At 56.0% G+C, this 17162-nt stretch overlaps 1 protein-coding gene across 1 annotated transcript; it reads right to left on the reverse strand.

Annotated features, from left to right (window-relative positions):
• Positions 1–229: 229 nt before the first annotated feature.
• LOC133339279 (ribonuclease 3-like) lies at positions 230–17091 on the reverse strand. Its single transcript, XM_061547414.1, is given in 22 exon segments — positions 230–475; positions 2332–2442; positions 2924–2976; positions 2979–3027; positions 3359–3458; positions 5156–5292; positions 6904–7073; positions 7888–7962; positions 8056–8103; positions 8106–8136; positions 10336–10352; positions 10355–10381; positions 10384–10404; positions 10633–10723; positions 11259–11345; positions 11803–11883; positions 12496–12614; positions 12617–12694; positions 13412–13538; positions 15458–15593; positions 16605–16627; positions 17008–17091. Coding segments are annotated over 22 exon segments (1872 nt in total). The 3' UTR covers positions 230–268.
• Between the last annotated feature and the right edge of the window lie 71 nt (positions 17092–17162).

The raw sequence follows: 17162 nt of genomic DNA on the forward strand, positions 1-17162 counted from the left end.
GTCGGGGTACGATGCTGACACCGCGCGTGGCGGGACGCCGCGTGTGCTATGTGACGTGTGTGGTACGCGTACGTGGTGCGACGTCGTACGTGGTTTGACACTGGGTGTGCTAAGATGCCACATGTGGTACAAAGTGCACGTGGTGGTGCCGATGCTGCGCGTGGCACTACGCCGTCAACAGGCGTGGTATACGATGCCTCACGCGGCACGGCGCCATGTGTGGTACGACACCGTCTCCACTCGCGATACGACACCACGGGGTGTGATGTCATGTCGTGTGCGGCGTGACGCCGCTCCGGTACGATGTCGTGTGTGGTGCGACGCCATTGCCGGTACCCTTCTTCCTCTGGTGCAGGTGCTGGGCACGCCGGTCCCCGTAGGTCGGCTGGCGCACGCCGCAGTTGGAGAGCGCGTTCCTCGCGTGGTCCGGGTTCATCCCGAAGTTCAGGTGGTGGCTCGGGTGGGTCATCGCCAGCTGGGGTCATCGGGGAGGTCAGGTTGCAATTGTGGTGGTTGTGGTGGTAGTTGTGGTGGTGGTTGTGGTGGTGGTCGTGGTGGTAGTCATGGTGGTGGTTGTGGTGGTAGTTGTGGTGGTGGTCGTGGTGGTGGTCGTGGTGGTAGTCGTGGTGGTAGTCGTGGTGATAGTCGTGGTGGTGGTTTTGGTGGTGGTTGTGGTGGTGGTCGTGGTGGTAGTCGTGGTGGTGGTCGTGGTGGTTGTGGTGGTAGTTGTGGTGGTGGTTGTGGTGGTGGTCGTGGTGGTAGTCATGGTGGTGGTTGTGGTGGTAGTTGTGGTGGTGGTCGTGGTGGTGGTCGTGGTGGTAGTCGTGGTGGTAGTCGTGGTGGTGGTTTTGGTGGTGGTTGTGGTGGTGGTCGTGGTGGTGGTCGTGGTGGTAGTCGTGGTGGTGGTCGTGGTGGTGGTTGTGGTGGTGGTTGTGGTGGTGGTCGTGGTGGTAGTCGTGGTGGTGGTCGTGGTGGTGGTCGTGGTGGTGGTCGTGGTGGTGGTCGTGGTGGTCGTGGTGGTCGTGGTGGTAGTCGTGGTGGTGGTGGTTGTGGTGGTAGTCGTGGTGGTAGTCGTGGTGGTGGTCGTGGTGGTAGTTGTGGTGGTGGTTGTGGTGGTGGTCGTGGTGGTGGTTGTGGTGGTAGTCGTGGTGGTGGTTGTAGTTGAAGGTGGTGGCTCGGGTGATTCATCGCCAGCTGGGGTCATCGACGGGTCAGCGGGTGACATCACCACAGTTATCAGGTTGCGATTGACTCTGGTTGCAGTTGCGGTGCGAGTAATGGTGGCGGTTTTCAGTGGCGGTGGTGGTTATGAGTGGACTCGCTGATGACTGGTACCAGTGATGTTAAGATCAGCCTCTAAGGAGGAGGCTCGTGAAGGACACCAATGGGCCGTTGGAGGCAGTCGCCCTCCAGCAACAGGACAGAGAAGCGACGCTCACAACAACGAGAAGAGAGCTGGGCGGCTAAAGCACAGCGAGTTGGCACAGTGTGGGGCACAGGTGGTACATCTGCCAGTCGTCTCAGCCAGTCAACCCGTGGCACCTGGGTCTATTCCCGTGACCTTCATCAGCAGCGGGCCTTCGACACTTCACGCGATAGCCTCGAAGTGCACCTGGCCTGGCACAGGCACCGTGGTGACGTCACCGTCACTTAGCGGCGAATGGCGGGTATTGGTGTATTGGTGGTTATGGTGGCAATTGTGGTGGTTGTGGTGGTTGTAGTTGTGGCTAAGGGGGTTATCATTGTGGTGGTAGTCATGGTGGTGGTTGCAGTGGTGACGGTGGCTATGATAGCCATTGTGGTGGTTGTATTTGAAGTTATGGTGATTATGATGGTGGCTGTGGTGGTGGTTGTGGTGGTAGTGGTGGTAGTTGTGGTGGTTGTAGCAGTGGTTATGGTGGTTATGGTCGTTGGAATTGTGGTGGTTTTATCTTCTTGGTTCTTTCGGTAAAGTCACGTAGAAGGGAAGTAATAAAATAATAAAAATTAAACATAATAAAATAATTCTCACGACGTTTCGGCCACAACGCAAGCAGCCGTCTTCAGGTGGAGAACAGGTCTGTCAAGTAGACAGAGTCTGTCACCTGAAGACGGCTGCTTGCGTTGTGGCCGAAACGTTGTGAGAATTATTTTATTATGTTTTATTTTTATTATTTTATTACTTCCCTTCTACGTGACTTTACCGAAAGAACCAAGAAGATGAATCCCTGCAGTCACGAAAGCTTTAAATCGAAATGTGGTGGTTTTAGTTGTGGTTATGATGGTTGTTGCGATGGTGGTTGTAGTTGAGGGTATGGTGGTTGTGGTGGTGGTTGGTGGTGGTGGTTGTACCTGTAGGAGCTCGCGGTTGTTGAACCGGTACCCCAGCAGAGTCTCCAAGTGCTGTAGGCACTGGTGGTAGCGGATGTGGTGAGTAAGCACAGGCAGCATCATCGCGTGCTGCAACAACAACCACAACAACAACCACTACAATCACCAAAGATAAAGATCACCCGGATAGACAAAACAGACCGTTGGGGCAAGTGCTGTTTAGTGAAGGCCGGCACAGCACACAAGGGGGGGTGGCCAGCACAACGCCCGGCCGCCTTTGTCTCCCTAGTGGCAATGTTTACACACTGCACCAGGTACTCATTTGAGGCCGAGTCGACCTAGGGGAGGAGGCCTGGGCACAGGTTCAAGATAATCTCCGTGAGCGGGAATCGAACTCGTGTCGCCGGTTCGTAGCGCCACGCACAAACCGCTGCACACGTTGAAATGAGGATCACATTAAGTCATTGCCGGTGTGAGGTCAGGGCAGGTGAGGTCCAGGTGTCAGGCTCAGGTGAGGTCAGCATTGTGACAGCTGAGGTCAAGGTGGGGTCAGGTGAGGTCAGGGTCAGGGCAGGTGAGGTCAGGGTCGGGACAGGCGATGTTGTGGTCACCTACAGACGTCCGACCGCAGCCCCGTCCGGTAGAAGCCGCGGCTGCTGAGCTCCACGTGACCTCACGTCGCATCGAGTTCTTCTGCCTGATCCTCTGCAGGGCCTCCTACACAGAGACAAAGATCCCCCACATAGCCTTTAGCAGACTGTTGGGGCAAGTGCCGGTTATTTATATATATATACACAGTGAGTTGCGCGCACGAAAGCCAGCAGGGCGCACGAGACGGTGGGTGGCCGCCTTCATCTCCCCCGGCGGGGATGTTGACTAACACGCCGCGACGGGTACTCGTTTAAGGCCGAGTCGACCTAGGGGAGGAGGCGCGGGACGCGGTTCAGATAGTCGCCGCGGTTATTGGTCGCAAGCGGCAATCGTACTCGGGTCGCCGGTTCGTAGGGGGGGGGGGGTGCGCTTACCGCTGTGCCACACACACACTCACCTCTCTCTGCATGAGCCTCTGCTTGTAGGGAGGCTTCCCTTTGGGGCTGTTTGCCAGCAAATGTCTCAACTTCAGATAACTCCTCCACAGCTTCTGGTACCTGGCGATGACACGGGGAGACGAGGGGACACGCGGGGAGACGCGAGAGACGAGGGGAGACACGGGGAGCAGAAGGGAGATAGCAGTAGGAGCAAGGAGTCACAAAGGGTGAGAAGGGAGAGAAGTATTGGTGAGTATTGTTGATAAGTGGTGAGCATTGCGGATAAGTTCTGAGCGAGTGGCGAGTGGGTGGCGAGCGAGTGAGTGGTGAGCGGGTGGTGAGTGAGTGAGTGGTGAGCGGGTGGTGAGCGAGTGGGTGGTGAGCATTGCGGATAAGTTCTGAGCGAGTGGTGAGCGAGTGGCGAGTGGGTGGCGAGTGAGTGGTGAGCAGGTGGTCAGTGGGTGGCGAGTGAGTGAGTGGTGAGCGGGTGGTGAGCGAGTGGTGAGCGACTGGCGAGTGGGTGGCGGGTGAGTGAGTGGTGAGGGTGGTGAGTGGGTGGCGAGTGATTGAGTGGTGAGTGGGTGGTGAGCGAGTGGCGAGTGGGTGGCGAGTGAGTGAGTGGGTGAGTGGTGAGCGGGTGGTGAATGGGTGGCGAGCGAGTGAGTGGTGAGCGGGTGGTGAGTGAGTGGTGGAGCGGTGGTGAGCGAGTGGGTGGCGAGTGAGTGAGCGGGTAGTGAGTGAGCGAGTGGCGAGTGGGTGGCGAGCGAGTGAGTGGTGAGCGGGTGGTGAGTGGTTGGTGAGTGAGTGGTGAGCGAGTGAGTGGTGAGTGGGTGGTGAGTGAGTGAGTGAGTGGTGAGCGGGTGGTGAGTGGGTGGTGAGCGGGTGATGAGTGGGTGGCGAGTGAGTGAGTGGCGAGCGAGTGAGTGGCAAGCGAGTGAGTGGTGAGCGTGTGGTGAGTGGGTGGTGAGCGGGTACTCACTGCGGGTGGTGAGTGAGCGTGTGGCGAGTGGGTGGTAAATGGGTGGTAAGTGGTGAGCGAGTGGCGAGTGAGTGGTGAGCGTGTGGTGAGTGGGTGGTGAGCAGTACTCACTGCGGGTGGTGAGTGAGTGGGTGGTGAGTGGGTGGCGAGTGGGTGGTGAGGGGTGGTAAGTGGTGGCGAGTGGCGAGTGAGTGAGTGGTGAGCGTGTGGCGAGTGGTGGTGAGTGAGTGAGTGAGTGGTGAGCGCGTGGTGAGTGGGTGGTGAGTGGGTACTCACTGCGGGTGGTGAGTGAGCGGGTGGTGAGTGAGCGGGTGGTGAGTGGGTGGTGAGTGAGCGGGTGGTGAGTAGGTGGCGAGTGAGTGAGTGGCGAGCGAGTGAGTGGCGAGCGAGTGAGTGGTGAGCGTGTGGTGAGTGGGTGGTGAGCGGGTACTCACTGCGGGTGGTGAGTGAGCGTGTGGCGAGTGGGTGGTAAGTGGGTGGTAAGTGGTGAGCGAGTGGCGAGTGAGTGGTGAGCGTGTGGTGAGGGGTGGTGAGCAGTACTCACTGCGGGTGGTGAGTGAGTGGGTGGTGAGTGGGTGGCGAGTGGTGGTGAGTGGGTGGTAAGTGGTGAGCGAGTGGCGAGTGAGTGAGTGGTGAGCGTGTGGCGAGTGGGTGGTGAGTGAGTGAGTGAGTGGTGAGCGCGTGGTGAGTGGGTGGTGAGTGGGTACTCACTGCGGGTGGTGAGTGAGCGGGTGGTGAGTGAGCGGGTGGTGAGTGGGTGGTGAGTGAGCGGGTGGTGAGTGGGTGGCGAGTGAGTGAGTGGTGAGCGTGTGGCGAGTGGGTGGTGAGCGGTACTCACTGCGGGTCCCCCGCGTAGCTCAGCTGCGCTGGGCGGATGCCGAAGTGCACGATGATGGGACTGGAGTCGTCCTGCGACCCCTGGGGCCCCTGCGAGGGGTCGCGGTCCAACTGATCGATTCTCACCGAGGTGGGTTTCTAACGGAGGCACAGGGACAATGTAGAGAGTGCTGTATTGTAGTGCCGAGGATATCACACCGTAGAGTATTATATAGCACTGTATTGTGTAACCACGGTGATGTGAGACGGACACACGGGCACGATGGGGAGAGACACTGGGAGATGGAGACACGGGGGCATGGGAGACATGGGGAGACACGGGGAGACACGGGGAGACACGGGGACATGGGGAGACATGGTGAGACACGAGAGACATGGGGAGACGTGGGGACAGGGGGAGGGGCACATGGGGAAACACGGGGAGATATGGGGACATGGAGAGACACGGGGACATGAGGAGAAACGAGAGACACGGGGACATGGGGAGACATGGTGAGACACGAGAGACATGGGGACATGAGGAGAAACGAGAGACATGGGGACACAGGGGGACATGGGGACACAGGGGGAGACGTAGGGACAGGGGAGAGAAGGAGACATGGGGCGACATGGGGAGACACGGGGGAAAGATGGGGACATGGGGACATGACGGGACATGGGGAGACACGAGAGACATGGGGAGAGAAGGGGACACACCGGGAAACACGGGGGGACATGGGGAGACGAGTACATGTATCCCCCGCTATAAGTTGCCGCAGTATGCGTTGTTTCACATACATGTTTCTGGCTAATTAGGGAACTAATTTTCTTCTAAGTCTAATGTTTTCCCTTTGCATTCTTTTTTTAATTGCACAAATGCTTTTTCTTACATTTTCAACTAGCAACACAGTATACCACTTTGTCTAGTGATATTACAGTATACCACACTGTATAGTATTACCACAGCATATCACATTCTTGCAGTATTACGATAGGATATCGCATTGTGTAGTATTACTAGAGCATACCCACATCGCACGCACACACGCACGCACGCACGCACACACGCACACGCGCACACACGCACGCAACACACACGATGCGTGCACGGTATTGCTACGGGACAACCGCAGAGTATACGTCGTCACTACTACGACTATTACTACGTCACCACAAAGACGTCACCACGACTACGTCACCACGACTACGTCACCACGACTACGTCACCACTACGTCACCACGACTACGTCACCACGACTACGTCACCACGACGACGTCACCACAAAGACGTCACCACGACTACGTCACCACAACTACGTCACCACGACTACGTCACCACGACTACGTCACCACGACGACGTCACCACAAAGACGTCACCACGACTACGTCACCACAACTACGTCACCACGACTACGTCACCACGACTACGTCACCACGACGACGTCACCACAAAGACGTCACCACGACTACGTCACCACAACTACGTCACCACGACTACGTCACCACGACTACGTCACCACGACGACGTCACCACAAAGACGTCACCACAAAGACGTCACCACGACTACGTCACCACAACTACGTGACCGTGACGACGTCATCGCGTCACCGCGGCGACGTCACACAACTACGTCACCACAACTACGTCACCACAACTACGTGACCGCGACGACGTCACCGTGACGACGTCACCGCGTTGACGTCACCGCAATGTCGCCGGCGCTCTCACCGCGACGAGGTCACCGCGGCGACGCCGCCGGTGCTCTCACCGTGACGGGGTTGGTAACGATCATGCCCTTGCACTCCTCGGCGAAGCGCTGCCAGCGCGCGTCGGTCCACGAGCGCAGTTCGGCCTCCTGGGGGTCCGACACGAGGGGAGTGGCGCTGCGTAGCAGGAAGAGCAGCACCTGGTGCAGCGACAGCACCTCCTTGCCGTTGTCTGCCGCAGACAGACCCACAGGCCACAGGTGCCCCCCCCCACCCCCCCCAGAGTAGCGTCAACAGGCTGCGGGGTGGGGGTGGGGGTGGGGCGGAGGCAGGCTTGGGGTTGGGGGCAGGGATAGTTGTCTTTGTGGTGGTGGTTGTGTGTGTGTGTGTGGTGGTGGTTGTGTGTTGTTGGTTTGGTGGTTGTTGTTTTGAGGTGGTTGTGTTTGTGGTGGTGGTTGTGTTTGTGGTGGTGGTTGTCTTTGTGGTGGTGGTTGTGTTTGTGGGTGGTTGTGTTTGTGGTGGTGGTTGTGTTTGTGGTGGTGGTTGTGTTTGTGGTGGTTGTTGTTTTTGAGGTGGTTGTGTTTGTGGTGGTGGTTGTGTTGTGGTGGTGGTTGTGTTTGTGGTGGTGGTTGTGTTTGTGGTGGTGGTTGTGTTTGTGGTGGTGGTTGTGTTTGTGGTGGTGGTTGTGTTTGTGGTGGTGGTTGTGTTTGTGGTGGTGGTTGTGTTGTGGTGATGGTTGTGTTTGTGGTGGTGGTTGTGTTCGTGGTGGTGGTTGTGTTGTGGTGATGGTTGTGTTTGTGGTGGTGGTTGTGTTTGTGGTGGTGGTTGTGTTAGTGGTGGTGGTTGTGTTTGTGGTGATGGTTGTGTTTGTGGTGGTGGTTGTGTTCGTGGTAGTGGTTGTGTTCGTGGTGGTGGTTGTGTTTGTGGTGGTGGTGGTTTGTGGTGGTGATTGTGTTTGTGGTGGTTGTATTTGTGGTGGTTGTGTTTGTGGTGGTGGTTGTGGTGATTGTGTTTGCGGTGGTGGTGGTTGTGGTGGTGGTGGTTACCGGGCAGCGAGCGCACGAATCTTGGGAAGAAGTGGAACCGCGGGCACGAGGAGCGGCCATCGGGGAACTGGGGTCCTGACAACAACAACCACCCCGTCAACAACTAAACCACCACACCCAACCACTCAACAACAACAACAACAACCACAACAACAAGGCGAACCTCACCAGAGAGGTCCCAGTCGTGGAGCTCCAACAGGTCCCAGAAAATGAAGACGACAGCAGCTCCAGACCCCGCACCGTGAAGTTCTAACCACAACCACCACAACAACCACAACAATCACAACCACAACAACCACCACAACCACAACAACCACCACAACCACAACAACCACAACAATCACAACAATCACAACAACAATCACCACCACAACCACACAACCACAACAATCACAACCACCACAACCACCACCACAACCACCACAACAACCACAACAACCACCCAACCCACAACCACCACAACAATCACAACCACCACCACAACCACCACCACAACCACAACCACCACCACAACACCCACAACAACCCAACAACCACACAAACCACAACAACCACAACAACCACAACAACACAACAATCACACACAACCACCACAACCACCACCACAACAGCCAGATTAACCACCACAGCAACCACAACAACCACAACAACCACAACAACCACCACACCAACAGCCAGATTAACCACCACAAACCACCACAACCACCACAACCACCACCCCAAACAGCCAGATTAACCACCACAGCAACCACATTAACCACAACCAAGATTAATCACAACCACTGCAGCAACAACCACAACAACTCCACAAACAACCAAATTAAGCAAAACCACAACAACCACAACCACCACAACAACCATAACCACCATAACCACAACCACCATAACCCCAGCAACCACAACAGCTACCAGATTAACCAACAACACCACAACAACCACAACCCCCACCACAGCAACCACATTAATCACAATAGCCAGCCAGATTAACCACAACAACCACATTCGTGGAAACACCACAACCACTTAAGAAACAACCACACATGAACCACAACCACGACGATAAACACCATAACCACATTAACTACAGCCACATTAATCACACCAACAAAACAATAACCAACCACATAAACCACTACAACCACAACCATATAACCACAACCACCAATTAATCACAACAACCACCACAATAACCATAACCAATCATCCAACATCCACAACAACTACATTCCTCACAACATTCACAACCACCACATTCCTCACAACAACACAGCAATAACCACAACCACAATAGCCACAGCACCACAACAGCACCACATTTATCACAACAACCACAACTACATTAACCACCACAACATACAAGCACCCAAGCTCCGAGCTGGTAAATGTGTGCATTAGTGAATGAGCGGCGAGCTAGTAGTGGTGATATGGCAAGCTAGTGAGCTAGCGAGTTAGTAAGCTAGTTAACGAGAGGAATAGTCGACTGTTAAGCAGGCAGGTTAGTAGTAGACTGGTTAGTGAGTGAGCGAGTGAGCTGTTAATCTGTAGCAGGTGAGCAAGAGAACGAGTGAGGAAAACCAGTAAGCTTGTGAGTTACTGGTTAGTGAGCGAGCTAGTGAGTGTGTAAGCTGGTGAGCTAGAGAAAGGAAGAGTAAACTAGTAAATGAGCGAGCGAGTCAGTAACGAGTGAGCATACTTGTTAGTAAGTGAGCTAGTGGGTTGATAATTAGCGAGTAATCTTTTGAGCAGGGCAGTTGTCAATCTAGTGAGCAAGTGAGTAAACTAGCGAACATGTGAGCTGGAGAGTTAGTGAGCGAGTGAGTAGTAAGGTGGTGAGCGCGTGGGCGAGTGAGTCGTAAGGTGGTGAGCGACGCGTGGACGGGTGGGTGAGTGAGTCAGTAAGGTGGTGGGTGGGCGAGTGGGTAGTGGGCAACTGAGCGAGTGAGATGCGTGGTGGTGAGTGAGCGAGTGGGGGAGTGAGTTAGTAAGGCGGTGAGCAGGTGAGGTGCGAGTAAGTCAGTAAGGTGGTGAGTGGGCGAGTGGGTAGTGGGCAACTGAGCGAGTGAGTTGACATGGTGGTGCGTGAGTGAGTGGGGGAGTGAGTTAGTAAGGCGTGTGAGCAGGTGAGTGTGCGAGTTAGTAACATGGTGAGTAAGAAAGTGAGCGAGTGAGTTCGCATGGTGGTGAGCGAGCGAGTGGGTGAGTTAGTAATGTGGTGAGCGGAGCGCGTGGACGTATTGGCGAGTGAGTCAGTAGGTGGTGGGCGAGTGGGGTGAGTGAATTTGTAAGGTGGTGAGCGGGCGAGTGGGTAGTGGGCAACTGAGCGAGTGAGTTCACATGGTTGCGAGCGATCGAGCGAGTGGGTGAGTTAGTAACGTGGTGATCGAGCGTGTGGGCGAGTGAGTCAGTAAGGCGGTGGGCGAGCGAGTGAGCGGCAAAGCGGAGCAGTACCTGTGGCAGCGTCTCTACAAGAAGATGATGCTGTAATCGATGTTGAGCGGACGACTTTACACAGTGTCCCTACATCCACCATACAGTGCAGGGTGAGCGAGCAGGGGTGAGCGGGGGTGGTGAGCGGGGAGGCAATGGCAAGGTGAGCGATGGCGAGCGTGGACGAGCGATGGTGAGCGGGGGCGAGCGAGGGCGTGAGGGTGAGCGCGGAGGGCGAGCGTGGACAAACGAACGAGGGTGAGCGGCGGTGAGCGAGTGCTCGTGCGTGCGGATGAGCGCCAGCGGTGAGCGGTGTACGCACGTCCTTGAGGGGCGAGTGCGACAGGAGGGAGAAGCCTTCGAAGATGTACTCGTGGTCGTCAAAGTCAATCACCGTGGGGCGGTCCGTCTGCACACAAACGCAGCACACAAACGCAGCACACAAACGCTGCACACAAACGCAGCACACAAACGCAGCACACAAACGCAGCACACAAACGCAGCACACAAACGCAGCACACAAACGCAGCACACAAGGCCGTTGGGGCAAGTGCCGCGAGCCGAGTAGCGCCCGGGCGGGCCGGCACGGCGCACGACGGGGTGGGTGGCCAGCACCACGCCCGGCCGCCTTTCTCTCCCCAGTGGCGATGTTTATACATCACACCAACTACTCATATTGAGGCTGAGACGACCTAGGGGAGGCCCAGGATCAGTTCAGATAACTGTCACTGGTTGGCCGTTAGTAGCGCGGCGTAGCGGTAACCGGTACACTACCACTCCCCACTAACGCACACGCACGCACAGATGCACACACACGAACACGCATCATACTCAGACTTACGCACATTTCCACACACATCCATACTACTCATACACACACGCTCTCACACTCACTCACTCTCACACGTGCACACGCGCGCACACACACACACACAAGCACGTACCAGGAAGTTGGTTGCCGGGGAGACGGTGACGCGGTAGTGGAACAGGCGCCCAGCGTTGTTCCCCGTCGGGCGGCACGCTTCAATCGGCTGCTCGCAACCACGGCAACCACGACCATCCAGTCAACCACAACTGCCACAGTAACCATGTGGTGTGGTGTTGTGTGGGTGTTGTGTGGGTGTTGTGTGGGTGCGGCACTGGTGTGGCGTTGGTGCTTTGTTGGTGCTGCGGTGGAGTGGTGGAGCTGCGACATTGGTACAGTGTTTCTGCCGCGTGGTTACGGTGTTGGTGCGGTATTGGTGTAGTATTGGTACGGTGTTGGTGCGGTATTGGTGCGGTATTGGTGCGGTGTTGGTGTGGTGTTGTGTAGTATTGGTGCGGTGTTGGTGCGGCATTGGTGCGGTGTAGCTGCGGCGTTGCTCCGGCGTTGTTGCGGCATTTGTAAGACGTTAGTGCAGCAATGGTGGGGCGCTGGTGCGGCGTTGGTGCGGCGTTGGTGCGGCGTTGGTGCAGCGTTGGTGCAGCGTTGGTGCGGCGACCCCTCACCTCCTCGCCAGGGTAGATGGCGTGTCTGATCCCCGTGCTCCTGGCTCGCGCGCTGCACTTACACAGCGGCCCGTCGTTCATCTACACCACCACAACACAACAACCACAACAACCACAACTACAACAACCACAACAACTACACACTCACCACACAGCGGCCCGTCGTTCATCTACACCGCCACCACAACACAACAACTAAACCAACCACAACTACAACAACCACAACAACTACACACTCACCACACAGCGGTTCGTCGTTCATCTACACCACCAGCACAACACAAACAACTAAACCAACCACAACCACTACAACAACTACACACACAGCGGCCTGTAATTAATCTACACAACCACATTCACCACAATCACAGCCGCATTAACCAGGTAACCAGGTCATAGTAGTGTGTATAGGTTAGCGCAACTGCGCTAAGAAATTTCCAACCCGCGTTCGATTTCCACTCGTGAAAAACTGTGGCGAATATTTGAACCAGTCCTGGGCCTCCCCTAGGTTAACCGAGCCCTAAATGAGTACCTGGTGCTGTGATAATCAGCACAGCGTGGGAACTGGGAACCCACCCCCTCGTGTGCCGTGCCAGCCTTCATTGGTGCTACTCGCTAACAGCACTTGCCCCAATAGTCTGTTAAGGCTATACTGGGGATCTTTGTCTTTGTCGTACCTGCCCCGTATCGTACCTGCCCTAGATCATTGAACCACAGCTCCGGGTGGAGTCTGTCTGGGTGACTCTTCCTGCGCCTGATCTCCTCCACCACGTCCACCGCACCCAGACCGCCCCCCGCGGCCCCTCCCCCTCCCCCTCACTCCCGCACTCCGACTCCGACTCCGAGTCCGAGTCCGAGCTGCTGCTGCTGTCCGAGACGCCGCACGAGTGGCCTGCGAGACACGGGGGGAGACGCGGGGGGGGGGGATACGGGGAGATGAGGGATGAGGGAGGACACGGGGAGGGGGATGAGGGGGGACACGGGGAGACGAGAGGGAGTCAAGGGACATGGGGGGGGGCGCGGGGGGACGTGGGCAGAGATACGGCGGGAGATACAGTGAGACACGGGAACAAGCGGAGACACGGGGAGAGACGCGGGGAGAGACACGGGGAGAGACGCGGGGAGACACGGGGAGAGACGCGGGGAGAGACACGGGGAGAGAACGGGGAGAGACGCGAGGAGAGACACGGGGAGAGACACGGGGAGAGACGCGGGGAGAGACAGGGGGGGAGACGGGGGAGACACGGGGAGAGACGCGGGGAGAGACACGGGGAGAGACACGGGGAGAGACGCGGGGAGAGACACGGGGAGAGACACGGGGAGAGACACGGGGAGAGACACGGGGGGAGATACAGTGAGACACGGGAACAAGCGAGACACGGGGATGCGGGGAGGACACGGGAGGGAGGCGAGGGGAGACAAGGGAGAACACAGAGACAAGGGGAGACATGGTTATGCGGGGATACACGGGGAGATGTAGGGAGACACGGGAGAAGGGGAGACACAGGGACACGGGGAGACAGAGTGGTGAGCACGGGGAGTAATGGGGAATGTGGTGAGTCGTGGTGAGGAGCGGTGAGGGGCGGTGAGGAGCGGTAAGCGCGCTCACCCTGGCTGGGGGGCGGCTCCCAGTGGGGGCGCGACGCCCGGGCGTCCCTCCTCCTCCTCCCCAGGCGCTGCTCAAACTCCTCGCAGAGGCTCGTGAGCAGAGACGTGCCCACTGCGGTGCTCTCACCCTGCTCACCACACACGCACCACGCTCACCACGTGCTCACCACGTGCTCACCACACGCTCACCACGCTCACCACGTGCTCACCACACGCTCACCACGCTCACCACGTGCTCACCACGTGCTCACCACGTGCTCACCACACGCTCACCACGCTCACCACGTGCTCACCACACGCTCACCACACGCTCACCACGCTCACCACGTGCTCACCACACGCTCACCACGTTCACTACGTGCTCACCACACGCTCACCACACACTCACCACACACTCACCACACACTCACCACACACTCACCACGCTCACCACGCTCACCACACGCTCACCACACGCTCACCACACGCTCACCACACGCTCACCACGTGCTCACCACGTGCTCACCACACACTCACCACACACTCACCACACACTCACCACGCTCACCACATGCTCACCACGCAGCCGACACACTCACGCTGCTCACCAGTGTGCAGTATTTAGTGTAAAGAGTGTGGTGTAGAGTGGAGTATGGACAGTGCCTAGTGCGATGTAGCATCTATAGCGAAGTGTAAAGTTTATAGTACAGTGTGGTATAGAATATATATAGTGTAGTATATAGCGTAGTGTGTAGTGTATAGCGTAGTATGTAGTGTATAGCGTAGTGTAGTGTATAGTGTACATCGTAGGTTGTAGTGTGTAGTGTATAGCGTAGTGTATAGCGTATAGCGTACTGTGTAGTATGTAGTGTATAGTGTAGTGTATAGTGTACTGTGTAGTGCAGGGGTGGGGAACCTTAAGTCTGCCAAGGGCGATTTGGATATTTATAACATCATTCGCGGCCATACAAATTATCAACTTAAAATTAGCCCATTATATTTGGTCAACATTTAATTAACTCACCCTAATGTGATGGCTGGAACTGCTTCTCTTTGGCGAGGCGTGTGATGATGTTAGCTGGTATTGATGATGTTGCTACTCACAACTGCTTTTCCAGGTTTGCTCCTAGATTTAGTGAATTTCGAGTCCCGCCTGCGGTTGCCTTGGCAGGGCCACACCAAATGGTTTTGTGGCCTTATATGGCCCGCGGGACGGACGTTCCCCACCCCTGTTGTAGTGTATAGCGTAGTGTAGCATATAGCATAGTGTAGTGGCAGTGTAGTGTATAGCGTAGTGTAGCATATAGCATAGTGTAGTGTGCAGTGTAGTGTATAGCGTAGTGTAGCATATAGCATAGTGTAGTGTAAAGTGTAGTGTATAGCGTAGTGTAGTGTATAGCATAGTGTAGTGTATAGCATAGTGTAGTGTGTAGTGTAGTGTATAGCGTAGTGTAGTGTATAGCGTAGTGTAGTGCATAGCGTAGTGTAGTGCATAGTGTAGCGTAGTGGTAGTGTATAGCGTAGTGTAGTGTATAGTGTAGTGTATAGCGTAGTGTAGTGTATAGTGTAGTATATAGTGTAGTGTATAGTGTAGTGTATAGTGTAGTGTATAGTATAGTGTATAGTGTAGTGTGTAGCATATAGCGTAGTGTAGTGTATAGTGTAGTGTATAGTGTAGTGTATAGTGTAGTGTATAGTGTAGTGTAGTGTATAGTGTAGTATAGTGTAGTGTATAGTGTAGTGTATAGTGTATAGTGTAGTGTATAGTGTTTGTGTGTAGTGTATAGTGTAGTATAGCGTAGTGTGTATAGTGTAGTGTATAGTGGTGTATAGTGTAGTGTAGTGTATAGTGTATAGTGTAGTGTACTGTATAATGTAGGTATAGTGTAGTGTATAGTGTAGTGTATAGTGTAATGTATAGTGTACTGTATAGTGTAGTGTATAGTGTAGTGTATAGTGTAGTGTATAGTGTAGTGTATAGTGTAATGTATAGCGTAGTGTATAGCGTAGTGTAGTGCATAGCGTAGTGGACACCGCAGGGTGTGTAGGTGCTCTGCGGGTGGCCCACCACTTGGTCGAGGGGGTCCAGGGAGAAGTAGCTCTCGCTGGTGGAGCAGCGCACCCACACGGGGCGCTCCGGGTTGAAGTCCTCGTGCCGCGGGGGCAGCGTGGCAGTCGGGCCTGGGGAGGGGGAGGGGGGGTCGGCCCCTCCCCCCGGCCCCGCACGGCGTGGGGGCGAGGGGAGGGGCGGCGGGGGGAGGGTCGTCGTGGCGACGGCTCTCGCGACCCCGCGACCCGCTAGGGGTTGCACGTGGGAAGGGTGAGATGTCAGAGAGAGACCAACGAGTGGTAACTTCCCGTCTCCTCGCAAGTTCACGTAGCCAAGTCCCCGTGTCCCTCTCTCGCATGTCTATCTCTCCCCGTGTCCTTCTCTCCCTATGTCTCCGTGTCCCTCTCTTCCCATGTCCCTCTCTCCCCGTGTCTCCATGTCCCTCTCTCCCCGTGTCCCTCTCTCCCCAAGTCCCCGTGTCCCTCTCTCGCGTGTCTCTCTCTCCCTGTGTCTCTCTCTCCCCATGCCCCCGTGTCCCACTCTCCCCATGTCCCCGTGTCCTCTCTCCTCGTGTCTCCATATCCCTCTCTCCCCGTGTCACCATATCCCTGTCTCCGCGTGTCCCTCTCTCCCCGTGTCCCTCTCTCCCCGTCTCCATGTCCCTCTCTCCCCATGTCCCTCTCCCTCTCTCCCCGTGTCCCTCTCTCCCGTGTCCCCTCTCCCCGTGTCTCCGTGTCCCTCTCTCCCCGTGTCTCCGTGTCCTCTCTTCCGTGTCCCCGTGTCCCTTCTCCCCGTGACTCCACGTCCCTCTCTCTCAATGTCTCCGTGTCCGTCTCCACCTGCGCGTCTCCTGGAGGATTCGCGGTCTCCACTCCGCCGACTTGAGCGGTGGCGACGCTCCCTACAACCACAACACCGCACCCACAGTGATTGTTGATTAAGTTGTTATTGTCATGTTGTTTTCATGTTGTGTTGGTGTTCATGTTGCTATTACGTTATGTGTTAAGTTATTCTTATTATGTTGTTGTTATGTTGATGTCATGTTGGTGTTGTTGTTGTTTATATTGTCATGTTGCTGTTATGTTACGTTTTTCTTATTGTTATGATGCTGTTATGTTGTTGTCACGTTGTTGCTCATGTTGCTGCGTTGTTGTTGTGATCTCACCTGCTCTCACTCCGTACCTCTTCCTGCTCAACGGGGGGCGTGAGGGGGGAGGGGATGGAGGGGAGGGGCCCCTCCTCCCCCCCACAGAGCCCCTCCCCTCCCTCCATCCCCCTTCCGGGGCCACATCCACGTTCCGGGCACCAAAGAGCCCCGCCCCTCTCTCCGTGCCCCTTCCGAGGGCCCATCCACGTTCCGGGGCCCCACAGGTGGATTCCAATTCTCATTCCGGGGCCCCACAGGTTTTTTCCAATTCTCATTCTGGGGCCCCACAGTTGAATTCCAATTCTCATTCCTGGCGCCCGAGGCCGAACTCCAATTCTCATTCCGGGGCCCAGATGCTCCGGTCCAATTCTCATTCCGGGGCCCAGACGTCCCAGTCCAATTCTCATTCATGGGCCCAGACGTCCCAGTCCAATTCTCCTTCCGGGGCCCAGATGTTCCGGTCCAATTCTCCTTCCGGGCCCAGACGTCCCAGTCCAATTCTCATTCTGGGGCGTGGATGCTGAGGTCCAATTCTCATTCCGGGGCCCAGATGTCCCAGTCCAATTCTCATTCCGG

The sequence above is a fragment of the Lethenteron reissneri genome, unplaced genomic scaffold (genome assembly GCF_015708825.2).
Source record: "Lethenteron reissneri isolate LAM-NWPU_2019-01 unplaced genomic scaffold, ASM1570882v1 scaffold_1738, whole genome shotgun sequence".
NCBI lineage: Eukaryota > Metazoa > Chordata > Hyperoartia > Petromyzontiformes > Petromyzontidae > Lethenteron > Lethenteron reissneri.